Here is a 27909-nt window from a genome sequence, read left to right on the forward strand (position 1 = left end):
TGCCTCGGCTTGGTTTATTTCCTCCTGTTGGTGCTTCTATCGTGCATACATTGGTCGGTTTGTGGAGGTTGATCCACACTTTTCTTTGGTCAGGTTTGGATGGCACCACAGACACACATGCCAAGGTAACTTGGCTTACAGTTATTCAGTCCAAACGAGAGGGGGGGCCGAATATGATCAAGAATACATATCCCCTTCCCAGAGCGGATGATTTGATTGATAGGTTGCAAGGAGCTTCCTATTTTTTGAAGATTGACCTTTGTACTAGTTATCTCCAGATACAGATACAGATAGCTGACAAAGATGTCTCCAATGAACACACTTGGGCTTGAGGAGATTTCTTCACTCTACTACTTCTCATGCAAGTATTCTACATGTGAAGAAGTATCTACAATGGTATGAGAGATTATAATGCAATAACACTCATTTTTCTTGATGCATGTTGCTCTTTAAGAAAGTGATAAGTCTCCACTGTGGATATCACAAGATATAGTGGATGATTTGAAGCTTCCTGAGCACTAGATAATTTTCACCATGGACCACTTGATAGCACAAGATACACTAGATGAGTTGAAGCTTCTTGAGAACTACATAAATTTCATCATGGACCACTTGGTGCCTTTGGCCATCAACTTTTCCCATACCATCAAAAGTTTTTATTATCAAGAATACAAGAAACACTCTGTGACTTTATTTTCCCTTTGACAACCTACGAGCTACTAAGTGCTATAGATTATGGAGTCCTACAAGGCTACCTTATCAAATGATATGGCTAGTGTTATAAAATATGGCCAATACATCTTTTTTTTGCAAATGCTTTGGTCATAAGGTGTGAAGATTTACCAGTTACTGGGCAATCTATATAATCAGTTATGGAGTTCATATAAATGAGACTTAGCACCCAGGAGATCTATAACCAATCGTGCAGTTTACTTGTCGCCTTGATACAATATTTGACATCCCACTAGTTGAAGCTGCTGTTCTTCTCTTGTAAGATCTTAGGATATTGGGACTAAAAACACACACCAAACATGCACATCCTTGCACCCAAACATGGATTGCATTTCAAAATGGAACTATTTCAGAAGCATCAATACTAAAGCATTAGTACGACAATTATGCTTTTGATACTCTAAAGAAATGTTTATTTTTTGTACTGGTATACTCATCTACACCAGAATTCACTTAAAAAAGTTATTTATGAGATTTTGCAGTTATTACAATAAAATGCATCAGCAACAACCAGATTTCAAGAGGTCGGTGCATTCTATAAAGAGTGACTCGTTTAAAGAGAGAGGATCTTATGTTCAATATCATCCTTTCTTGGTAATCTTTAGGCGTAAGTTTGAATCGGTGATGAACATAGTTGCTTCTTTTTCAATTGCCTTACATTAGAGACCTCCATTCACACTCAAGAGGCCTTAATAGTCTGGATGTGCTCATGATGCATGAGAAGGCCGTCATAAGTGTGGATAGATATGGAGTCGCTTGCCTTTTGTAATGCCACAACATTTTTAAGCATCGTGCTCAAAACTCACTTGCATTTAAAGGACATGGTTACCATGAAACTAGATCTTAGCCACATCAAAACATCACATCACTGTTGTTTGGGAGACAGTTTTCCAATTCTTAGTGTCATTGAACCATGTGCCTTGCTTTCATGATGTAAACAAGTAGGTCAGCATTTGATAGTTTCCTTTGTCGATGTCACCCTCTCTTCTTATGTTCTTGATGGTTTGTGACCTGGTGATAAGATGACAAGCCTGTTTGATAGCTACATATAATCCATCTTGCAAGAGGAAAATAAATTACCGCATGAAAGGCCATAAATTGGGGTCCATGCTATGCTCTTGTCCAATGCATCGTCGTAGAGACTCGGCTCCAGCTGCTTCCATTCTGATAGAAAACACCCCCCAAAAAAAGTGTTTAGTATTACTTAACAAGCTTTTATGAATGCACAAGAAGTATAATTACTCATGTTTGCAGTACAAACTGACGTGCCCAAACTGGGGAATTGAGAATCTAGCAGCCAAAGACTTCATAATAAAATGTGATTCCCTTGCATTGTGGAGAGTAAAGTTGTGGAAACTTGATGCAGAAGTGATTGGAGTCATTAGGCTGTTGTTTTGACACGCTCCTTTTTTTCTAAAGTTTCCTCTAGCTTATCTTGGTGTTTTCCTCTAGCTTACCTATGTGGTTTATTCATGCTGTGCATGGTGTGTTCATTCCTTGTGCCTTGGCTCAAGCAGTGTAATTGGTCGTCACCATTGGCTTCTGTAGGTCTAATCCCCTCTTTTTGGAATAAGATGAATAAGACCCTCCGTGAAGAAAGAATGCAATTTCCTGTGTTCCACATATCCTGGAAATCCACGGTGGTTTCTTCCCCAAAGTCATCCCGAAAAGCCAAGAAAAAGAAGGGCAATAAAACATCTTCTCTCCTGGATACTTACCACAGGGTAGTGAAAGGAGTTCCTGTCTCACCTCATCAGCCAAAAACAAAGCATCAAGGGATATCCTCATCTCTTACGTGATTAGTTGTGGTATGGTGGCCCACACCTTCTGCTGTGCTCTATCTTTCGAAAGAGAATAAGGCTCAGCTGAGAGTAGCTCGCATTAAAAGGATGCAATCTCTCACAGGAGAATGAGGCTCAGTAGACAGCAGCTGACGTTAAAAGGATGCAATCTATCCTAACATAGTAGGATCTGCGTGAATAGTACCATGAGAACTTTCTTTGCTAAGAGATGGACCATGAGTAGCAAAGAAGTCTTTAATTACATTTTCCACCCCTCTGGATGCAAAATGATTACTGAGCATGGTATCGAAACTCTACATTCTGCTCCATGGCGTGCTGCAACTCAGTCCTAACAGTGCAAAGAGTATCTGCAATCCAAAGGGCATCAGGATGCTTTTCATCCAAGGCTAACAACTTGTGCCTCATAGCCCTCTCATGATCAATAATCTCATGTCTTCTTTGTAAGGCCAGCTTGTGGTAAAAACCATTGTTCATCTGCAATGCATGTGTAACACCTTGTGGGCCATCAGAGAAGTCCCGTGAGCTCCAGCTGGCAGGGAATTTTATCATCCGATTACACACACGGGGTGAGAGCCATGTTGCTCGAGATTTCTAATACTCAAAACCACTGGGCAGTGGTCAGACGTCGTAGTCTTGCTGCAATGCATATACATCCTTCACTATCGAGAACCCAATCCTCAACATAGAAGCGGTCTAGGTGGACATAGGTACATCCTACATCACTTTGTCTGTTAGACCAATTGCAGAGGAGGGAGAAGAGCTTCCTGTGAATGTCGTCCTCAATCCAACAGTCCCTGCCGTGTATAGAGAGCATGAATCTCTCCCACACAGCTCTCCTGGGGTGCACCACCCCTTCATGCCCTCTTTTATCTATTGGCTGCTTCACCATATTAAAATCTCCCCCAATGATCTCTCCCATGCGGCTCTCTCCCAGGGTGCACCACCCCTTCATGTCCTCTTTTAACTATTGTTTGCTCGACCATATTAAAATCTCCCCCGATGATCCAATTATCTGCATGCGGAAGCCATTCTGTGAGAAGCTTCGAGAAGAAAGTCCTCTCCCCTCTACGATTGGGGGCAAAAATATTGAGGATACCAGCATGTATAGTCAGGCATCACAACACCATGACCAGTAATGCAAGGCAAGATGGACTGGGAAACTAAAATACATACACCACCTTCAACCTACAGCCCCAAACCAGAAAGTGTGACCAGATAGAAGCTTGCCACATTGATCGCATTGGCTGTCATCTAATTTGAGCTCCTGCATGAGTAGAATGTCAATGGGTCCTTCTTTAACTGTAGGGTGGAGTTGGTCCCTCACAACCTGTCTCCAGCAGCGAGGAAAGATACTATATATTCCATGTGACAATCTTCATGGGTGAAGAGTGTGAAAGGTGTAACCACCAGACCTTGTGGTCACCATTGATGCATCACCTCTCAAGGAGGTGGAATACCTCGCATAAGTAGCCTGCTGTAGGGGGATGGCAAGAATAGTAAAGTCCTCCGGATAAAAATCCTGTGTGTCAGACCATGGGTGTCCTCTCCCTCCCATTTGTGGGAGAAATCCTCTGCTAGGGAAGGAGGCAATATGCTTTGACCTGCAGGAGTATGTATCAGGATCAACGAGAGGCATAACAGTTGGGATGCTCCATGTATAGGGCATGGCCCACCTGTGAGGAGTCTACATCAGGGTCGGCAAGAGAAGCATAAGGGTTGGGATGCTCCTTGTCTCAGACAGGGGGATGCCTGCCATCCCTAACCATCACCCAATGTTGGGCTGGGTGCTGGAGCAGCCGGGGGCGGGGCAGAAGATGACAGCATCTTCTCAGCACCTCCTTCCTGTCTCCTAGCGCCCCTCCTGTTTCTAGGGCAGTCCCTAGCAATATGGCCAGCACTGGTCTGGTTTCTTGGCAATTCTCCATCCACTGTTTGCCAACAATCCAGTCTTTGGAACATGATGTTGTCATCTTAAATGGATGGATCAGAAACAAGGACTATAACTCCGTCCGCATTGGCAATGACCGTTGCTGAGGTAGATGAGGATAGTCCTAGGAAGGCAGGGACCTCCAGAACCTGCCAAAAGCAGCACATATGGACCTCAACAAATTGCAATAGGTCTACAGGATGCCTGGAAACCTCAGTGAGATGGGGGTGAGTCGTTGGTCCTCTACCACACATGATCAAAATCTATACAATATTTGAAGGGGACGATTTTCCTTTGACCAAGGTGAAGAGGGCTGCAAGCTAGTGCCTAGGATGTGGCTTTTGAATAATCAAAGTCTACTTGGAAGAAGCCTCTACCAGTAAATGAGTATCCTAGAAATGCTCAGTGGGGGAGAGCTTCCAATAGCTGAATAATCCTACACCTGCAAGTGGGCAGGATGAGAGCCATAAATCTGGTCGATAAGGGTTTTGTTGCGTTTCTTGTTCAATATCACATTCGCGGACTGTCACAAACTTCCTCACAGCTTTTGTTTTCTACTGTTCATGTGTGGCATATGGAGCCTAATATGACATACATGTATGGCTGGTGGAGCCTGACATGGTGTGTCTATATGGCATATGGAGCCTGACATGACAGTACATGTGTGGCTCATGGAGCCTGACATGCTAGTACGTGTGTGGCTTGTGGGGCTTGACATGGTGTACATGTATGGCTCATGGAGCCTGACATGATGTGATTCTCTGGGACTAGCTCTCGTGGAGATCTTATGTATTTATGTTCTGGGAAGGTTCCGGAAGGATCATGAGCCTTGGACATTTTAATTGATACAACTGAGCAGATGGGTGTTTCTTCCAGTCTAGCTGCACTCATGTGTGTGCATGACTTTGATTTTATATTTGGATGACTTGTTTTGTTTGCCTGGACAATGCCTGAGATTACTGCCTGTGTTGTCCTAGGCTGGTGACGCCTAGGCACCCTGTGGACATGTATGTGCACACTTGTTTGGGACTGGAAGGTGGTCTACATGTATTTTGCAGGTGGTAAGTGTTCCCAAAAACCCAATTTACAGCTTTATGATTTCACATACTAATAACTTTGGGTGCAGGTCCACACTCACTTATAAGTGAGCGGACAAATTATAAGTAATTCACACTGGGCAGCAAGACCAATGCATGAGAGGAGCTGGTCGACTGGTTCTATAGCTTCCTACAGCCATCTACCACTACCGACCACGATTGAATTCAACCAGGGGTGTGGCCAAGGCTGGTCGACTTCATCTGGTGACTATTTTTTATGCTGGCCAATTGTTTACAGCGCTAAGAAGCTACTGGTCAGGGCATCCGAAGGCAGGGAAGTGCTGGCCGATTTGTGGGAGAGACATCCTCTACTGATCAGAGACCATCTGGCTTGTGAACTACTGCTGGTCAACTTCCCTTGTGGCTTCTGAGAGCTGGTTGATTTGCTCTATGAGCTAGATAGGAGGAAGATGAAGATGCAAGGCTGTCCCGGGCTGATGTGGGAGTGCTATGGGCTGTCCATGGTTTTCCTACATGTGCTTAATGCTAGGAATGCTCTCTAATACTGAAGATTGACATCAAAATTCAGCGTATGTTTTGTTTTGTTTTCATATTGTACTGGAAGAAATAGGCGCTAGCCATCCCTGGGCACCCGCAAAGTTGTATTTGGAAGCAGACTCCCTTTTGGTAATCTAACCATAAACGGGGGGGCTTAGCCCATCTTTTGGCCCCCTAGTGTGGTGTACTGTGCAGAGCTGACATCTTTCTTTTATCCGGCATGCTTATGTGTTTATTTAGTTTTCATGATTGATAAGATTTTTGTGTTACAGCTGCCCTTCCGTTACATTGGTATCAGAGCTTGGCTTTCTACAAAGCTTGTGCCTTATATGATGCTAGATATGGCTATAAGGAGTCATTATCTGTTAGAGAAGGTTGGGATTCTGAGGTAGCCCTCATCTTATTGTCGCACCTCAAAAGAGGTTACTTTTGGTTTAAGTGGCAGTGAGTGTGTGGAAAGACTTCGTGGCCCTCCTGTCTGTGTAGGGGCACTGTTGCACCCTTGCAATCTATTCAGTATCATACTTGGGAAGCAAGTAGAGAGCGATTCCGGGGCACATAAATTCTTTTCTTTCTGAAAATCTGGCAGATACATTATGGCCAGCCAGTCAAATCATTCTGTGGAGGACTCTATCACCCATATTCACCGCATGTGGGAAGAGGATAGAGACAAGGAACATGTTGCGGCTTTGGTAGATAACGATCCACTGTTGTCTGCTAGGGCTGAGGATCAATAGGATCTTGATGCTTTGATGAATGAGCTTGAAGAGCTCTATGCTTTCCAAAGGGACCCGAATGTACAGAGGGTTACTGAATCAAAGTCTCACGTTAAGGCTTATGTGGTCACTTTTGAGGCAATTGTCCAACAGATGCGAATTGACAAACCTTGAGAGTTGGTTGTTGCTTATCTGAGAAGCTGTGGCGATGTTGTTTCCAATGATGAGGACAAGTGGGTATTCACACGGCAACCTCGCAAGTTATCCCATGAAGGGAATTCTAATGACGTTGTGAGAGGGCATGTAGCCCGAACCAATGATGTGAGAGGGCATGCAGCCCGAGCAAGTGATGTAAGTGGGCATGCAGCCCGGACAGATGTTATGAGAGAGCATGTAGCCCATGCAGCTGACGTGAGAGGGCATGCAGCCCGAGGAGATGATGTACATCGACATACAGCTCGAGCAGATGATGAGGGGTTTTCAGCCCACATGAGAGATGTAGAAGATCTTCATACACTTTCGGTGATATCTCCACCTAGTTATATTCTTGCTCCCAGAGTTCCATCCAGAGTGGAGGGTGTTGCACATGAAATCAGCCCTAAACCTAGGCACCGTCGCCATCGTAGACATGACGGAGAGGATGATGTTCTAGAGCGTTGGGATGCTCGTCACAGTAAGACCAAAGAGTTGAAGTCAGGGGACAAGGACATCAAATTCAAGAGCTATAATGGAAAGCTAGATACCACCAAGGCACTTGCTTTTATAAGGCAATTCGAAATAGCCTTTTGCACTGAGGACTTCACCGAGAAATCTATACTCAGGCATGTGGATATGCATCTTAAAGAGATTGCAAGTGATTGGTGGATGGCAAAGCTCTTGGATAAGACAGCTGCTCGTACATGGAGTGCGTTCAAAAAGTAATTCTATGATCAATTCCTTCCTCCTCACTTCGAAAAGGATGTACGAAAGGAATGATATTGGCTAACATAGGATGAAGGTGTGTCCGTTTCCTGTTATGTCTCAAAGTTTTGGCGGATTCTTCTCAAGGTCACACCTTTCATGATGATTAGTGAGGACGAGAAGAAAAGAAAGTTTGGGTCGGGGCTGCAAAGAATCATTCAGAAGAGCCTTGCAGTGTATTCCCACAACACTTTACAGGAGCTCATATATTCAACTCCTATTTTTATATCAAAAAGGGATAAAGCTGTTTGATCCTTTAGCTTGCCCCAGGCTTTGCATAAAATTCTACTCTTTGGCTAATGTGCAGTATTACCCTGTACATCGGGTATAACATTCACACTCGGTTTTGCATCCTGCACATTATTCTTTTTGGGATTCTGGGAGCATTGAGATTTCATGTGATCCTTGCTCCCACATAAGAAACACTTTCCCTCTCTCATGCAATAAAAAATGCGCTGTCGTCTGGACAGCTTAGGATCATCCTTTTTACCCCTCGGCTTCTTTTCCAAGCCCCCTTTTGCATCCTTGGACTCATTGGGCATAAACTTAGGTGGTTGTCCACCCTTTTTTTGCTCATTTCCACCTCTGAATTTTCCCTTATATGAGCTGAATTCTTGTCTTTTTGATGCTCCCTTGCCATGTAGTGCCTCTACAAATAACTTTATATCCATTCAGATGGCTGCTGCTCTTGGGCTAAAGCCCGAGGAATTGAGCATGGACTTTCATGCAGATGCTACCTTTGAGGGCAAGGAAGTCAAGGTCACTCCCATTATCGGAAAGCTTCGCATACAGATTCAGGGATATTTGGATCAGGAAGACTTCCTCGTAGCACCACTTATGGGATGTGATGTGGTACTTGGGATGCCATGGCATTATCGTTTGGATCCCAAGATTTTACACAAAGAGAAGGAAGTTATGTTTACTCATAGGGGTAGGGAAGTTTGTATTGATGCGGGTACTACAAGGAGTACCATACCCGTTGTAAGCCACATTTCTATTTCCAAGGCAATAAAGAAATCAACTTGTTCTTACTTGGTCTTTGTACGTGATAATGTTTACCATGATGCTGTAAATCCCGTAGATCAAGATAAGATTAATTTCTTAAGTGATCATGCTGATTGGTTTACTGACTCCCTACCTGGACAATTACCCCCAGAGAGGCCAGAGGATCATTGTATTGACATAATCCCTGGCAGCTCTCCTCCTAACCGACCTCCTTATAGGGTGAGTGCTACCCAATAAGAAGAAATTATGACTCAAGTGAATGATTTGCTTGAAAAGGGAATGACAAGACCAAGTTCTTCGCCTTATTCCTCTCCCTCTTTTCTCCCACCTCCTCCTCCTTTGCCTTGCCTTGCCCTCCCTCTTTCTCTTCCGCCTAGCCTCCATTGGGTGCTCACTGTGATAGTGGTAGAAGCTCAAGGGCGGATGATGAGGTCATTTCCCCGCCTTGTGATACATCCACCCCCGCTGCCTCTATCGGTGCCACCTCCGTCGGTGCCGCCTCCGCCTCCTCAAAGAGACAAAGGCTTGAGTCTCCCATGAGGCAAGCCACTCTAGCCCAAGCCACCGGGGGGTTCTCTTCTTCTTTATCACATCTCCGAGAACGGCAACGGCTAGCGGATATAGAGATTGCACGCACCATTATTGAGTGCAATCTCTCATTCCATGTGCTCAAGGTAGATCAATGGAAGTAAATGGTGAAAGCCACTGCAAATGTGGGCCCATGCGAAGGATGGGCCGGCATCTCCTATCATGACATGCGCACGAAGAGGCTTGTGGGTGAGAGGGAGAGAATCGATAGATCTCTCAATCCAGTGCAGACGGCATGGTCCAAGTATGGGTGTAGCAACTTTCAAATTGCACTCAAGTCTTTAAAGTTTAGGCTTTAGTATATGTGATATGATCATATGTGGCTATATCATGACTCAAGTCTCATACCGCATACACTCATTGCATCCATTCATGTGCATTGTGACATGTAGGTCGGATCAGAGAACATGGTGCAAGTCATCACCGACAACACTTCACATTGCCGTCGGATGGGGAAGTTGCTCGAGGAGGACTATCCCTCCATAGTATGGACGCCTTGTGCCTCCCATTGCATTGACTTGCTCATGGAGGATATGGGCAAGTTAGTGTGGATGAAGAAAGTAATGACCGAAGCTATCTCTATTGTCACCTTCACCACAAAGGTGAAGGTGCTTGCCATGTGTGTGAGAGAGAGAGAGCCTGCGACTCTGCTCGCCTGCTCGCCTGCGACTCTACTCGCCTGCGACTTACTTGTCTGTGAGCCTGCAATTTCGTCACTCCCTCCTCCCACTGTGTGTGTGTGTGTGTGTGTGTGTGTGTGTGTGTCACCGAGACTGTCCTGCCTCATGCCCCCTGTTGCGCAATTCAGCCTTTCTCTGCCCTGATTTTTCCTCAACTCTGTAGTGACCTTTCGCAGTCTTTTCTGCCGCCTTCCTGCACCTTTTCTGCTGTACTGTTCTATTCCACTTTCCTTCTTGCCTTCGTAACCTCACAGCCTCCTTCTGTCAATATCGGCCCTTTCCTTTTTACAGCCCTTCTGACCTTTCCCTTTCCGTGGTTCCATCAATGGCTTCAGCTTTAGATGTTTGTACATATGCCCGAAAAGAAAGATCTGCAGATGCTAAGCGCCGCCTATCAGAGCCGGCTTTACAAGATGATGCATTTACGTTGGAAGCTCAGTATGTGTTTGATACCCTTAAGGATGACTTTCAGCAGTCACGACAGGAATGGGGCAAACCGATTCCAGAGGTCACCTACAAATTGAAGTTGCCGTCCCTGGTGAACCCCCTCAGAAAGTTCAAACTGCGGTAATAATATTCTTTCCAGGAAGAATCCCCGCGGCCAGCGATGTCGCGCAGTGGATTAAGTCCATCCTTGGAGGATGCTTTGTAGAGGGAGTGTATTTTGCTTCCAGAGGCTTTTATGAGGTGCATTTATCAGATGCTTCATGCAAGCAGAGGCTTCTTGAGTTCTCTCCCCTGTTTTATGGGAGGCAAATGGTACATGCTATGCCCTGGTCCCCAAACAAGGACTATCAAAGTCTTATACGGCATCACTGCCCTGTATGGGTTGAGGTTGCTAACTTCCCGGACTATATGCGTGAAGAGTTGCCTGGCCTGGCTGCTTCCTTGGGACAGGTCATTTGTCCTCCACGCCCCATGGGAAACCGTAACAGGTTCTGCATTCTCTGGGACACTGACATACCTACCCCTCCTATTGCAGTGGAAGTTGAGGGAGTGCAATTGGGCAAAAAGTATTTTGAATTGAAGTGGGGTGTTTTTGCAGGTGCTTGTTTTGCCTGTCACAAGTTTGGGCATCTAGCCTCTGAATGCCCAATGGTTCTGCATCAGCCCCCCCCCAAATGCCTTGCCACCCCAGACACAGGAAAAGAATGAGAATTTGCAAGTCAAGACAGCAAATACAAATGGAGCAAAGAATGCAAAATCAGTCAATCAGGTGCACGCACTTGCAGGAAAAGGAAAAGATAAAGGGAAAGAGAAGATGAAGGAAACTGTGGGGAATGATCAGGACGGTTTTAAACAACCCAAGAAGGTGGTTGTATTGAAGCAACACCCCCTTCAATCTCGTCAATGGGATGCTTCTTCTCCCTCACCAGGACAAACTTCTACTTCAGCCTCTGCTCCTGTCCTTCAAAATTGGGTGGGCGTACTGAAGAAGGGCATCCCCATATGTGATTCAGAAGAAGAGGAAAATGCTGTCTTTCATGGGTAATGAAGGCATGCAGCCTATGCAGGCAGAGGCCTAGCCTCTCTGATGTCTGGTTCTTATCCTCAAACTCTACTGTACATACCTTTTCATGCTTCAAACACTTAAGTGCTTTACATACAATGTACAGAGCCTCTGCAATGTCTCAAAGTGGAGGCTTTTCTGGATTTATGTACATAAAATGCAGCCAGATATCGTTTGTTTGCAAGAGCATAATCAACACTCCATGGCTGGACATCATGGTTTTTTGCGCAGTTATGATATATATTATCTGGTACTGCTACCTATTCAGGTGTATGCATACTGGTTAGACATGAGTTAGAGCCTCAGTTGGCCTTCAATGACAGTAGTGGCAGATGGATAGTCATACAATGCAATGTCAATGGTGATATTTTTGAGTTTGCATCAGAGACCTCTGCCATGAGGGCTTCTTTGAGGGATTCTTTATGCAGATATCCATGGAGATCCAATGCATTCATCTGTGGGGATTTTAATAATTCCCCTCTGCCTAGAGATAATACCACTTCACGATCTCATATGCTATCATTGGAAAGGCAGAAATGGGATGACATGCTTCTTTCTGTGCAGGCTGAAGATTTATGGGTACTTCTCCAAGGGTCAGTCCCTGGATATACTTTTCATCATAATGCACTTACTACGTATTGGGCAAGACTTGACAGATGGTATTTGTTTTATCCACAACAATTTGCAGATTTTAGCCCTCATCTCCTTATAGATTTCTCATTGGGCTTGTCAGATCATGCTCCATTGTGGATGAATTTGCAGCTTGGCATGCCTCTGGATGATTTGCCATTTCTCTCCAGTAGATTATTGGATGTTAATCAGGCTTATTTCCAACATCACAACTTTCAGCAAATGATTAGATTTGCCATTCATCCTTTTTTGCCAGTTCATGCCCAGGAGGACATGAATTATGCTTGGGACAGCTTCGTCTCTCGTATGCAGAATGTCATTAGGGAGTATGGCAAATGGTATATGACAGAATGGAGGAATGAGGTTAAATGGGCAAAAAGGACAGCACAACACTTGACTGAATTTTCTCAGTCAAGGCCACTCTCTGATTCAGAAAAGGATTCCCTTTCACATGCACAATTTAAACTTACTGTTAATAATCAGAGGAAATTGCACAAATGGTAGATTAGGGCAAGAATGAAGCCCCTCATGGATAAGGGTTGCTCTTCAAAATCCTTTTTCCAGGGCTTGCATGCTACTCGAAATAAAAATTCATGTCTAAGGGTTAGGAAACTGGATGGCTCTTGGACTCACTCTTTCTCTGATCTCCAAGACGAATGCCACAATAATTTCCAAAAATTGTTTTCTGCTCCTGATTCTCCATCAAATCAAGTGACTGATGCCAGGACTGAATTTCTTCAATATGTTTCTGGAATAGTTGAAATGGATGATGCTCTTACCTTGGAGAGGCCTTACTGACATGGAACTTGATAATGCATTGTTCCACCTCAGCAAATACAAGTCCCCTGGTTGGGATGGCCTTACGGTGGAATTTTATATTTCTTTTTGGGATGATTTGAAAGAGGTCCTTTTGCGAATGATCAATGTGGCCTGGCAAGAAAATCAGTTGCCGCACTCTTGGAAGCATGGCATAGTCAAGCTTGTCCCCAAAAAACATCTGTGTGATCATATATCAGATTGGAGGCCTATTACTTTGATGCCTGTACTTTACAAACTTATTGCCAAAATGATTGTACATAGGCTTCATAGGATACTGCATGCAGGACTTCATCCTCATCAGTATGGGTTTATGCCGCGAAGACAAATCCATGACAATATATCCAATGCCTTGACTGCAATTGAATATGCTAAGTATTCGCATCAAGATGTGCTTATATTGCAGGTGGATATTGCTAAGGCATTTGACAATGTTCAATGGGATTTCATCTCTCAGATCATGACAAAGTTGGGCTTTGGTCCCAAGATGGCAAATGCTGTTTACTGGCTTTATTCTGGCTCTACTGCTCAGTGCATTCTTGGGGGCCATCTGTCTCGGTCATGGATATTGGGTCGATCAGTTAGACAGGGCTGCCCTCTTAGTGCTCTCTTCTATGCCATTGCGACCCATCCTCTTTTGATGTATCTTGATCATCTTACAAACACAGGACACATGACTGGTCTTAAAATCCCAGGGGCTACATCTTTTTTGGCACAAGCATATGCTGATGATTCCTTCTTCATGCCACAGAATTCTCCTCAGGAACTTCGCATGCTTATGGCCATTCTTTCTTTATATGGGTTCGTAGCGGGATTGCATGTCAATTTTGACAAATCTAAATTACTCCCCCTGAAACAATGTGACTGGCATTCTATTCTTTGGCCGGGTCAGGTGGTGCATTCCAGAGATATTGTCAGGCATTTGGGATATCCCATAGGATGGCATATCACCAGAAAGCAGCAGTTAAAATGGATTTTCCAAAGACTTCAACATAAACTGGAATACTGGAAGATTTCTACTTGGCCTCTTCATGTCAGGCTCAGAATAGTACAATCCATTGTGATGTCCTATGTCCAGTTCTATTTGCCCTTGCTGCAATGGTCCTCCAGAGATATTTCAGCTTTTATGTCTCAAGCTATGGAGATATTATGGAAGACAAAAACTGCTGTAAAAACATTGAGACTGATGAAGATGGAAATGGTGTGCTCCCCAAGGATGCATGGTGGACTTAATGTCCTCAATATAAGATATCATGTACTTGCAAGGAAGGCTACAATGTTGCATACTTTCTTCCGTCAACAGCAGCCATGGACTTGTATGTTAGCATCCATGTGTGTCAACATGAGGACTTATGCTTATGGTCATTGGATTACGGATCATTGGGAGGTTGTTATTGGGAGATTTGTAGGGAGGATACCTGGTTGTCCTTTCTCTACTGCCCTCATACTTGACTCGAAACAAGTTCTCTCTAAGGTCAAATGGGCTCCTGATAATTGCTTGGGGACAAACTCGATGAGGAAAGAAAGTATTCATTGGAGTGCCATCTTTGACACTCCACTTGCTTTACAGGAACCCGTTCGGGCATACAATCTTATGAAATTGGGAATTAGGTACATACATGATGTGGTAGATGATCGGGGATATGTCTTATCCTTTCCTCGGGCCACTGCTTCCTATGCATTGGAAATGCATCATAGGTCGATATGGAAGAAAATTGCTGATTTATTGCATCCCTTTTTACCTATTCCACCTGTGGCTGACACAGACAGGCTTATGGATTGGCAATTGCAGCCATCTACTACATGCATTCATCCTATTCCCCTTCTTGCCTTAACCTCCATCAAAGCCTACAGGCTTCTTCAGCCTCCCCCATGGATTCACCAACATGCTAATTCTTTGTGGCATATAAGGAAGCCCCTCTCATGGTGGCGGAAGAATCTCCGGATGTTGTGGAAGTGTAAAATGCCATTGAAACAAAGACTTTTTCTTTGGAGATGTTTGACAGGCACATTGTCAGTGGGGGTCACACTTGCTAAACGTCACATTGCACCTTCCACATGTCTAAGATGTCAGGCTCCCTCAGAGACTGTTCTTCATCTGCTTTGGCACTGCCCTTGTTCCAGGATCCTCCTCAGGAGAATTTCAGATTTTCTTCGGCTCCGTTTCCCGAGTCACAGATTTGGGAAACATTTCTGGCTTTTTGGCAGATTTATGCGGTCTTGTCCCAATACTCACTATTTCTCTCTTGGGTGAGATATTGGGCTCTTTGGACAATTTGGAGTGAGCATAATTTGGCATACTTGGATCGGCAGAATCACCAGTCATATGAATCCTTCCGAGCCTCATTACGGCAATCCTTATATGATGCCTGCCATGAGGGTGATATGGATGCTTCTTGCTTAGAGCTTTTCTCTTTATGTTTCTGACGTTTGGGATACTCTCCATTTCGGAGACTTCCCATCTTGTAAATTTATGAGCATATAAATATACTGCACTGGATATTACCAAAAAAAAAAAAAAAGAAGGTGCTTGCCATGTTCCGCGAACATAGCAAGTTGGAATTGAAGAAGCCTTCATCTACATGCTTCGTCTACATGTGGCTCCTCTTGGAGCACCTCCACGATGTGAAATCCTCCCTTCGCCAAACAGTGGTCTCCACAATGTGGAATGAGTGGGATGAGCGAGAATCGGCGGAGGCCAAAGCCATGCAACGGCTTTACCTAAAGGAGGAGTTTTGGCAGTCGGTCCGCACTATTGTCATTACGCTCATGCCCTTCTATAGGGTATTGCGGGTGACCGACATGGAGGGAGCCACCATGGGCCTTCTTGTTCACTTCATGAGAGAGGCCATAGTAGAGTTGCGCGCTGCTCCTTCCATCAACGAGGAGAAGCGCGATGGTATGTTGGCCATTGTGGAGAAGAGATGGAAGTGGATGCGAAGACCTATCCATGGTCTTACCACTTTATTGCATCCGGCTTACAAATCGCCCGCCCTCTTCACCAACGTTTAGCTACTTGAGGCCCGAGATGCTTACTTGCCCAAAGCATTTCCGGAGGATCGCCATGGGAAGTTCCTTGAGGAGCTCAGAAGCTACAATGACCAAAGGGGAGGAGCCGCGTTTGCATCTACTACATGTTGGAAGAGGGAATCCCTTGTGAAGCCCCTCTTTTGGTGGGAGACATTTGGGTATGCGCTCTCAAGCCTCCAAAAGGTGGCTTTGAGAATCCTAGCTCAGGATTGCTCTTTGGGTGAATGTGTGAGAGAAACTGGACTTCCTACTCACTTGTACACACGAAGTTATGCAATCGCTTGAGCACGCAACAGTTAGAGCAGCTAGTGTATTGCCGCGCTAACTTGCGCATGGTGCGGGCAATGCAAAAGATGGAATCGGCGAGACAAGTATAAGTTACAACTTATAAATTATAAGTTATAAGCATTCAAATTTCAAACTTCAATGTTTATTGAAATTTGAAACTAAATTCTAATACATTTCTTGTCACTTGATCATTGTACAATGTAGGTGAATGTGGATGCATTCAAGCTCATAGGGGGCACTCTTAAGAGTGTAAACAAAGTGCAAGATGAGAAGGAGGAGAGGATCTATACAGAGATCTATCGAGATCTCGAGTCGTTTGATCGACGACCTACTTGCACTCGTCGTGGGCGTGGAGGTAGTGGCAAAGGAGTGTAAGTAGGAAGCCGTGGATGCACGGTTCGTGGTGCTTCCAAGGGACATAGTGCATACCTATGTGCGGCGTGGTTCGGGTAGCTCCACAATCGCTCTTGCAGGTGAGGATGCTCCCTTTGGCTTCTCACATGAGCTTAGAGAGCCCGAGTTCGATGATGAGGGCAACCTTCTTAGCAATGGCGACTTCGGCGAGGCCACTGATGTGTCCTCTTCTCATCATGAGGATGATTTCAGCGAGAGCTCTGATAGTGATGCCTTTGTCTAGTCTCTCCTTGGGCCTTGGCTCTAGCCTCTCTTTTTGTACTCGCGCCTAGCACGCATGATCACATCGCACCTCTATGCTTTATGTACTTTTGTTTGTCACTTCAAACTTGTTTTTTATGATATTTTGGTTTGAAACAACTTCTCTTGACTCTACCCTTCCAAATTGAAAATGTCTATGTTTGTAGGTGTTCTTTAATAAAAAACCGTATTTTATCGTACGGTATCCCAAAATTTCATATCGTACCAAAAATTACCGTACGGTATCGTATTTTCGTACCGTGATAACTATGGATTATGCTTTGAAGATCAAGGGCATTGTGGAATCCCTTGCATGTATTGGTGTTTCTGTTGATGATGATGATAAGGTGGAAGTATGTCTACATGGTCTCGATCCACAATTCAAGGCATTCAAGACGTCTATTTAGACTCGGAAAAACATCCCCAACTTTACAGATTCAGTGTCAATGCTAATCATTGAAGAGAAGAATTTGGGTGAAGATCAACAGTCTTCACAAAACAAAAACAGTTCAGAGCAACAGGCCTTCTACGCAAGTTCAAGACAATCTCTAGCAATGTGGTCCTATCAACAACAAATCCAACATTGGTGAGGTTTGCCTGCAATCTCCATCCTCTGACGGAAATGAGAGTCGTCAAGCCTCTAAAGCATGATACCGAGATGGCCAAGTTTTGCCCGAAGATTGATTGAGTTTTTTCCATTACTTTAGGTAAGTAAACAAGAGTGGAAAAGAGATTAGTACCCGATTTAGACAGGGTTGCATCGTTAGTGCTTGATTGTGGTGCTAATGGTCCTTTGTCCGACTCTGCCGAGCCTTGCGTGTCTCTCCTCTTATCATTAGATTCTTTAGTGGGTTCTGACGAGACTGAAGGCGTATCATGAAGACCTGGCCCTCTATCAGTTGGGGGTGTTTTGTTTGAAGCAGAAGGCATATCATTAGATTCTTTAGTGGGTTCTGACGAGACTGAAGGCATATCATGAAGACCTGGCCCTCTATCAGTTGGGGGTGTTTTGTTTGAAGCAAAAGGCATATCGAACAGGTCCTTCTGGCCAAGTTTAAGGTTCTAACGCTTCTAAAAACGAACCCAAGGGTGGCTTATCTTTAGGAACCGTTTCTGATGGGGTTGCACCTTTTGAGCTCCTAGTGTTTGACGGTTCTGACGAATCAGGGGATCTTTGTTCATTAGGATTCAGGATCCAGCCGGAGAATACAATTAGTTTTTTCGCCGGTCCAATTTTCAGAGATAAACCCTTAAACACACAGTTTTATCGTCAGTAATCGATGCATCAGGACAAGCACAAAAACCCGTGGTACATCATTAGAAGTGGTGGTGACAGCCACAGAAGCCGAGGCGGGAGAGCCTGAAAGGGCCGGTACCTGGTGTACCGATAGGGCAATGACACCAATCAAAAAAGACTTTAGTCTCCTGCCCAAAGGCGGTACAATTGTGGCCGCAAACAGCCTGAATGCCACTGGTAGCCTGCGGGGATTTGAATTCGGGACCTCCCCCTTCCCCAGTCACAAACCCACACCACACCCATTGGCTGATCCACTTTTTTCTATGGCTTTGTAAGGATGAAAATAGATGTTTAGAAGCCAAAATGATGTTAAGCCTGCCTTTTTGTCAACCCCTTGGTGGCCTCAGTTTTGTAAAGCCCAATGCAATATTCATAGTCAAGCCCAAGTTTCTTCTGTGTGTGGTCTCCAACCCCAAGTTTCTGAGCCCCAAAAGTGCACTCTGAGAAGGGGTGGCCATAGGTTTCACAGATTCATGTGCATCTTCATAGACATGAAGCCAAGGTAACCAGCTTAGAGGTTAGTTCTTTGTGACTTGTCTCCTTCATGATAGGAAGAAAAACAAGCTTGAGGACTTGCAAATTCTGCCTCATTCAAAGGAATGGCTCCAACAGCCCATTTTTTGGAATCAGCCAGTTTGGCATCCCTCAGGCTGGCGGCTGGCCCCATGGCACACCACTATCTCATCTCCCTTGTGGTGACTAAGGCTCTTCACCAGCCTCTTCCTTTCGAGCTTTGTTGTTCTAATCTCAGTTGTAGGCATAGCAGCAGCAGCAGCACATAGCCAGGCTTCCAGGGGCCATTGGGGCATATCCTTCCCATTAGTAAATCATATCTAGAGAGTGGCATGAGAGATTTTCTCCCTCCCTCTAACTCTATGAGTTGCTGTCTTCTTCCCTCGTGAGATCCCCTCTTTGATAAGTTGCCTAAGGAAGGTGGTGGCGGGTGAGGAGGTGAAGAGGCAAGTAGCAGTGAGTTCGAAGGCACTCAAGCCCATTTACAAAAAGCCCACTAGGGTAAGCTCAAAGTACTTCTAGAAATAAAACTAAGTACACTAACTCTATTACTTAAACGAGTCCTTTCTCAAAGTCCCGGCCTTCTTCTCCTTCTCCTCACTCTCATTTTGGCACAGCTGTAGTTGTGTATGCCCGACACCTTCAATTTGTTGAAGAGCATATGAAATGCCCTGCAGCACCAATTCCTTCTTTGAAAAATCCTCATCTGCAAAACATCAATCTACCATGGGAATCACAAAATGAAGTGCAAGCCAGTTCTACCAATCCTCTTTGCCATTCAATATATCAGCTAATTGGCTAGCTAAGGAGCAGGAAAATATGTGAGAAGGCAGCTCAGGGGCCAGGATTTTTGTAACCTTTAATGCTGAAGAATATATGTTATTTGATGTGCCCAAATTATAGCATAAACTGAATGTGAATGCTAGTTTATGATGCAAACATCATATGCTATGCCATTTGAAGGTCATCAGGCTCACGCCTTACATGAATGTGCTCTGAGAGAATGCACCTGGAATTTCGTATCTTTTGATAAAGGATTGTTAGAGCTTTGGGCATCTTGTTCATATTCTGAAGAAATACTTTGCAATTTGTCGTCTGCGGTAATTCTGGGTAAGTTGATTTTTTTCCTGATATCTCCATTGGCATCCCACTCTGCCTGCAAGAACCTCTCATACCTTTTCACCTGGTGAGTCCATAAGCCAGGTTAAGTTTTCTTTCCAGCACTCTGCCTTTTTCAACAAATGCAGTAAAAGTATCTAAAGAACATCATTTTACATCTTGTACTGCACTAAGAATTCACGTAAAAACTAGCCTACCTCTTCTTGCAATGAATAGATCTGCTCCATAAGATCGGCAATTGTTCTCCGAAGCCTGTTAATCTATAATAAAACAATTTGCACAATGAACAAACAGTGCTGGAGCTGCAGATTCACAGAATCGTACCACCCTCTGGAAGACTATAAGCATGAAGCAAAAACCTTAAACCTTGTTCAAATGAGCTAAGTACACCTCCAAAAGGTAGCCAATGAGTCACATCTCTTTAGAATGGAGACTAGACATGATTGCGCCTCAATGATGAGGCATTGCTCACATATAAGCTGATTAAATGGTACTATTTCTGTGTGCCAGACTGCAGAGAACTCTCTGTAGGGACTGATAATCCAGAGTTTAGAGAGCCTCATTTTGGGAGCTCTTGGGCTCATGAGCAGCGCCCATGTGGTGGTTATCATAGGGAAACATCAGCACAAGAATCTCCAGATTTGATCTCAAATCAGAGAAGAATTTGGCTATCAGCAGCACGTCACCTTCTCAGTTTTTGGTGAGTAAAGAGGGAGCCATTTTTGGCATTCGTCCTCTAGTGCAAAGTCAACTTTTATGGTTGGAGATGACATTGGTCTCATAAATCCGAGATTCTTGGTGTTTTTCTTTGTGAAAATTGAATTACTCATTGTAATTTTTGTGCCTTCATTGATAAAAGAAAAAACACTTGGTGTGTGGGGGAGTGCTTGTGAGAAATCATCACTTTGTGTGAACCTCCAATGTAAAGGTTCTAAAACTACGAAGGACCTTCCCTACATCTTGAGTAGATTCTATGTGGTCATGTACTCCTTTGTGAGCATCATGCTTCCATGTATGAGATGGAGGCAACAAGAATCTTTGGTGGAATCCTCTTCAATCCTTGGTGGATCTTCTTTGGAAATTTTTGGTTTATGTGATCATGTACTTTGTATAGCCAGTGTGGCAACAATATTCCTTGGTCGTTTCCTTGATATGTGGATAACTCATGTGATATCTTTGTGGCCATATACACTATGTTTCAATCTCCCTTTGTGATCCATGGTATGCAAACCATGCGTGAGATGGGTGTGTATACTTTGTCTTGGTAACTTCTACATGACATGAGTGGCAGTATGTCATGTGGCTGTGTCCTTCATCAACTTGGTGAAGGATGATCTCCCTACCGAAGGCATTCTTGGAGAGTGCTGACTTCAACTACAATATAGATCTTGTACTTTGTGTCATTTATAGCCTTTGTGGCATTACACCTTTGTGAAGGTACTCCATGATGTAACCTTCTTTGTGATATAGCCAATGGGCAACCTTTTTTACATTGTGTGTCTTGTGTTCTTGATCTACACACCCTACGTGGTATGTATGTACATCAAGAGAAGGTGTCAGAATCTACATATATTAGCTGTAGTGTATGGTCACATAAATCCTTGGTGGTGGATTACACTTAGATATAGGCTAAGGTAAAAGGTCCAGTTAACCTTGGTTCATAGGTGGTGACCATGGTTGGTCAACCCTAGCATTTATGGCACCTCCCTTAGGTGGAAGAGGTAGAGGGAACATGGGAAAGTGGCCCTTGGCATGTGATCTAGATTCTAGGTGCCTACTTAATATGGGCCTATATAAAGAGGGTCTCAATCCCTTTGTAAATTGTGAGAGCTCTATCTTGATGTAATCTCTCTTTGTGAGTAATATACTTAGTGGTCTTTTGTGGAAACTTTAGCTCTTACATTTGTGCTCTTGGTTATGCTAATCATGTTGCTAATTACTTCATGTGTGTTGTTCTAGCTTGGTTAGTAGTCTAATGATTTGGTAAAGAACTCTTTGTGATAGTCACTCTGTGTGAGCTTGTGATTCATGACTAACCTTGATTGAATCATCATTTGTTGATTAGCTTAGTCATAGTCATTTCATTCTTGTATTTCATTTGACAATTGGCATTGTGAGAGCAGCTCAGCTCTTGACCCTTGGTGTACTCATTGTCTCCCTGGAGAACCTCGCTCTCCATGCCATGATCCCCCAACTAGAATGGCTTAGTGCGTAGCCCCGCAGTCCTTTGTTTGTTGCCCAGATGCCTGGTGCTTAGCTCACCGGCCATGGCACCTCGCAACGGACTTATCCTCACCAACATCAACAACCCTCTCTCCTCCCCCCCCCCCCCCCCCCCCAAAAAAAAAAAAAAAAAAAAAAGCATTTCACCCTCATGAAACAGATGAAATACAAAACATTTCAATAAACCTATGAAACCTCGAAAAAAAACGTGTTTCACCCAAATTTTTGTTTTCCTTGCTTGTTTTGATCGCTTTTTGCTCATGCGTATTTTCCACTTCTTCGTGACCTCCATTTGCAGCCTGTGAGCACCCCTTGCTTCCCCTTGGACCTTGGACCTTGGACTTCCTTCTCCTCCTTGCCTATTCTTCTCCTTCCGATCTCTTCTCTTCTCCTTCTCCTTCTCCTCCTTCTTCCTTTCTCCTTCCCATCTCTCCAAAATCTTCAACATCTTCGGGTTTTCCTATTTAATTTTTTCCCTAATTTCCAAAATGCCTTGTCCAGAAGTTTAAAGTTTGGACTTTGCATAGAGAATCTGGGGTTAAGTTTATGGTTTAAAGATTCAATTTTTGTTTTTTCAAGAAATAAACTTCTATTAAGTATGAAAGAATCATTACAAAATCGCGACTAGATGCTGGAAATCCTCATCACAGTGTAAGGGATCACAGTGTAAGGTAATCGCAGCGAGTCAGGGTCATGGTTATGCCAAGAAAGTCTAGTGGGAGTTGAGAGAACAAGATCCCATGATCCCACTCCCTCATGAAGAGTGTGCTTTGCTTGACTGATCTGCAGGGTGGTCCAAGTGGCCATAAGGGTATGAATAATATCTCCCCAAATGGTACAAATGCACTGAGTGTCATAAATCTCAGCGCTTGCAATCGCCTCATGCATCTCGCCCTCCATATCTGCTAGGCAGTGATGCTGGCAATAATCCCCTAAGTAGACTGCTTGGAGCCAGTCCAGCAATTCGGCATCTTCTGTGTATGATGCCTCCACGCACTCCTTGATTCATTCCTCCTTCCAGCTTCAGTTCACGTGGACCATTAGCCTCAGGGATCCACAATCTGTCCGATAACCAGTCATGCAGCACACCCACATGGCGCAGCCATGGGTGGCCAATTAATAGGGAGTATGCTCCTTGAACCTCTCAAAGGCCGATGACCACAAAGTCAAGAACAAATTGAGCACCATCCATCTTCACTGGTACTTCCTCTACGAGGCATAGGGGAGTGACCTCACGTCGATCAGCCATCTGTACACACAAGTTGGCAGGCTAGGTAAGCTGAAGGCCAATGGCATGCAGGGTGAACTGAGGCATCCAGTTGGTGCCAAACCCGCCATCTATGATTGCACCACAAAGTAATGTGCCATTGATGTGGATGGCCAGGTGGGGGTTCCAGTAGTCGGTGAGAGTGGCAGTGGATGGACCTATCCCCATGCAGGTGGCAATGTCTCATGGCTCCAATTGCCCACCACTAAGAGGAGATGGTGAATTCTGTCCTTCCCATTGAGTGAGGAGTGCTGCAAGTTGGTGGCAGACTTCAGTGCTCAAGTGAAGTAGATCACTAAGAGGAGCTGGTGGACTCTGTCCTTCCCATTGAGTGAGGAGTGCTGCGAGTTGGTGGCGGACCTTGGAACTCAAGTGAAGTAGATCACGAAGGGGCACATCCAGCCAGCAGCCTTGAACAAGGGAGTGGATTGAGGGTGTTGATGGCTCTGGTGCCAACAGTGAGCTGGATGCAGATGGTGAGCTAGGATGTATACCAGTCCCCTGTGGTGGTATAGTCAGAAGATTCTTGTATGCTTATAGGAATGCATGGTCCAAAATATTGTGGGAAGGAGGAGATGCATGTGGCTATCCTTCAGTGGACGTTCATCCTAGAGCATTCTTTTGGGCACGGGTGATCACTGTGCATGTAGGGGGGTTGATCACCAGCAGGCGATGAGAGGGAGACTCCTTAGGAAGGAGGGGAGGGGAGGTGATTGGATGTGGTGACAAGGGGTGCGCTCCTTCTCCCACTGAGACAAGACGTGCCGTTGGAAAAGTGAAGGCACTGGATGGAGAAGCAGAGGTGCTGGCCCTCTGTGTGGGGCAGTCATGGGAATAGTGATCCTTGGAGCCTGGGTAGTAGCAACAAGGTGGGGATCCTGCAGGCAGGGCGCATTTGCTTTGTAGTGACCATACTCACTACAGTGGACGTTGCTCCTAGAGCATTCTTTTGGGCACGGGTGATCACTGTGCATGTAGGGGGGTCGATCACCAGCGGGCGATGAGAGGGAGACTCCTTAGGAAGGAGGGGAGGGGAGGTGATTGGGACTGGATGTGGTGACAAGGGGTGCGCTCCTTCTCCCACTGAGACAAGACGTGCCGTTGCAAAAGTGAAGGCACTGGATGGAGAAGCAGAGGTGCTGGCCCTCTGTGTGGGGCAGTCATGGGAATAGTGATCCTTGGAGCCTGGGTAGTAGCAACAAGGTGGGGATCCTTCAGGCAGGGCGCATTTGCTTTGTAGTGACCATACTCACGAGTCACCACATCTATAACAGAGAAGTGGCTGTGTGCGGGGTGGAGGCAGACGAGGTGGGCGAGCCATGGGAGTTGCCCGCTAGGATGGCAACTGGAGGATTGGGGATGAGAGGTGGAAGAGTTCATGGTGAGCGAGGGCCTTGTTGGGTGTAAGTGGGTGCCACGATTGATAGCAGGAGTGTAAGGGCATTCCAAGTGACTGGCAGCTGTGGTGGTTGGTGGGAACAACTGCTGTTGGTGTAACTGGCGGAACCCTTCAGGTAATAGCAGTCTTTATCCTCATGACCACCCTTCTCACAGAAGAAGAAATATCTCCTTCTAGGACTGTAGCCACCAAGGGTGCCACACTGGACAGACCACCGTAACAGCATCACACCGCCACACTGGGTGAGCCTGGAGGTACCATCCCGGAGCCCACAACGGACACAAAGAGAAGTGCACGCACCAGCATTGAAGGCACCGACTGAAACTGCCACTTCGAGGGCATCTACCAAAGATAGGAAATGCCACCTACTCCAACTCCACCACGTCTTGCGGCTTGCCAGACTGCTTATATGGTCCCTTGACTCATCGTGAAGGACATCCTGCACGCTTCATCCTTCATACTACATTCTGGCCTTAGCCTTGGGTGCTGTAGTCACTTGTCATCACCTTCAGCTGTGTGCCGTCCTCTTCTGTGACCTCTGTTGAGTGTGCACAATACAGTGACGGACATGTAACAGTGTTTTGGGATAGTGCAAGTGTTGTCCAGCTTCTTGTTCCACTTTCAATCTTGTCACTTGTGTTGTGTTACTGTCTACTGGTACGTGTACGTGTGCTGTGTGCTACGCTGTAATCACCGTACTGGCTCCTACCCCCTTCACTCCCTAGCCCCCGTACAATACATCTCTATGTCTTCTTCCATTACTATCTCCTAATCCGAGAGATCCCCACTACTCCACTGCCCTTCATTTCCACCCACTACACAGAGACATTCCACTGTTTGTGCACAGGCCACCCATTTACCTTCCATCATCTCCTATATGAATCCGTCCGCCTCTGTTGTCGCCGATTTCGGACCCAACTTAATAAGACTAAAATCGCCTCCTTTACTTGGCCCTTTATACGCTTCCTCACAGGCTCACCTATCTTCTACAGCAACCTCCTATCCCAGTTACCTCTCCACCACCTCGCTAACCTCACCAGTCCACTCCATTGACATTCCGCATCTGACCTCGGGTGCAACAGGATCTCCCCGCCTCCTCACGTCAACGCACTGCTTCTGCAGTTTCCGTGGCCATTCCGCCTACCCCCAATGTCAGTGGCGCCGCGTCATCCCGCCGCGCACAAAGAAAAAGCACGCTTATTATCCCACAATACTACAGATTGACTATTACTGGAGCTAGGTAAGGAGTTTCGGTTTTGGGTCGAAAGCGTCATTTTCCAAAATATCTCGAGTAATGGGTGCATAAACAATCTAACTACTAGGCTGCCCGGCCGGCATCTGTCTTCCCAGCATTTCGTCCGCTGAGTGCAAAGCGTCGGCAAAGCTACCTTTTCATTTCGACAGTATCTTCCCTCTCCACCTCACCATCTTCCTCGACATGAGCAGCATTTGCTCTCTCCACCTCGCCACCTTCCTTGACAGCAGCGGTATTTCTCCTTTTCACCTCACCATCATCCACAGCAACCTCTCCAGTTCTTTCCCTCTATCGGTAGCTCGCGGGACATCCTCACTATCCTCCTCTGACACTCCTGCCATGGTGACCACTGCTATCCCTACAGCAGTCACCCCTACCATCGCCTCTCAAGGACCATCCTTGCCTGCACCTATTCTCGGTTCGCCACACGAGGTGTTTTGCTGCGTTGATCGAGAGGACGACACCGATCGCATATCGAGCTTCCAGCCTCCCCATTTTCCTACAGTGTTTCAGACATCTCGGTGGGTGATCTTCCTTGCCTACGGTTCCCCCGACCCTCCAAAGCAGTTATCTTCGCCTCATCCCCGCCAAACTCATTGCATAGTTCAGGGTATGGACAACCTCGCAGCTGATCTCCGTATCTACTCCACCTACCTCACTGACTACATCTTTGTGCTCTCCAGTGATTGCACTTGCCAAGATGAGGACATCATCCGAGGTCTTCAAACTCAGGTGTCCACATTGGAGCAGCGCCTGCAGCAAGGAGCAAAGTTAGAGCTCACCAACCTCCATTCCTTGGACCTTGACTTCTCACAGCACCGAGGAGGTGGTGGCATTACGTGATCTCGTGGAGCAGTAGACTTGAGAGCTTGTCTCTCTCTACATCGGACTACATCGGGCAACACTTAGAACCTCCCACTATCCTGAGGAACAATTTTTATTTTATGCTATCATTGTATATACCATCTTTCTATGATGTCATTACTTTAATTTTGCACCATTTTTTATAATGTAAACAACACATAATGCATCTTTTTATGTGTCTCCCTATATGTAATACTCTTCACTGCAAAAAATTTCCTATCTTCCTCATCGAGGACGGTGAGCACTCTAGTGGTGGGCGACCTGTAGCCACCAAGGGTGCCCACACTAGACGGACCATCGTAACAGTATCACACCGTTACCACCAGTGGGTCAACCTAGAGGTACCATCTTGGAGCAGAGGCGCACCACAACGGACACACAGAGTGGTGCACACACTGGCATTGAAGGCATCGGCTGACACTCCAACGGGCATCTCCCAGAGAGAGGATATTCCACCAAAGGCTGCCACTTCGAGGGCATCTACCAAAGACTCCACCAACTCCACCACATCTTGTCGGACTGCTTATATGGTTGCTCGACTCATCGTGAAGGACATCCTGCATGCTTCATCCTTCATTCTATATTCTAGCCTTAGCCTTGGGTGTTGTAGTCACTTGTCATCACCTTGAGCTGTGTGTTGCCCTCTTCACTCTGACCACTCCTTAGGGTGCACGGTACAGTGAAGGACATGTAACAGTGTTTTGGGATAGTAAGTGTTGTTCAGCTTCTTGTTCCTCTTGCAATCTTGTCACTTGTGTTGTGTTACTGCCTCTGGCACGCATGCGTGTGCGTGTGCTGTGTGCTGCGCTGTGAGAATTGAGAACTCCCGACATACTGTCGAGAGAAGAGCCACCACTTAATGTGCTGAGCAACCAACCCTACTACACAGACAATCCTGTGTGGAGTGTGACCGAAAGCTTGACAAATGGCACATCAAATTGTTCTTTTGGCTTCCTGTTGAGCCTTGAGCTCACTATTTCCTTCCAGAACAGGGCAAGAGTACCCTCTTCTTGCTGAGCCTTTTGGAGCTTAAGAGCTT

The 27909-nt window shown here is 45.4% G+C and overlaps 1 protein-coding gene across 1 annotated transcript in view; it reads right to left on the bottom strand.

The window, feature by feature from the left end:
- Nucleotides 1–1557: 1557 nt before the first annotated feature.
- LOC147639792 (uncharacterized) overlaps nt 1558–27909 on the bottom strand; it is a 115513-nt gene continuing 89161 nt past the window's right edge. The window contains exons 8-10 of the mRNA XM_086774061.1: nt 20060–20122; nt 19753–19926; nt 1558–1896 (exon numbers count right to left, since the gene is read on the bottom strand). Of these exons, the coding sequence (XP_086630187.1) occupies nt 1843–1896; nt 19753–19926; nt 20060–20122 (291 nt within the window). The 3' untranslated portion in view covers nt 1558–1842. The remainder of the gene's footprint in view (nt 1897–19752; nt 19927–20059; nt 20123–27909) is intronic.

Source organism: Cibotium barometz, chromosome 3 (assembly GCF_041138505.1).
Source record: "Cibotium barometz isolate CiBa-2024 chromosome 3, ASM4113850v1, whole genome shotgun sequence".
Lineage (NCBI taxonomy): Eukaryota > Viridiplantae > Streptophyta > Polypodiopsida > Cyatheales > Cibotiaceae > Cibotium > Cibotium barometz.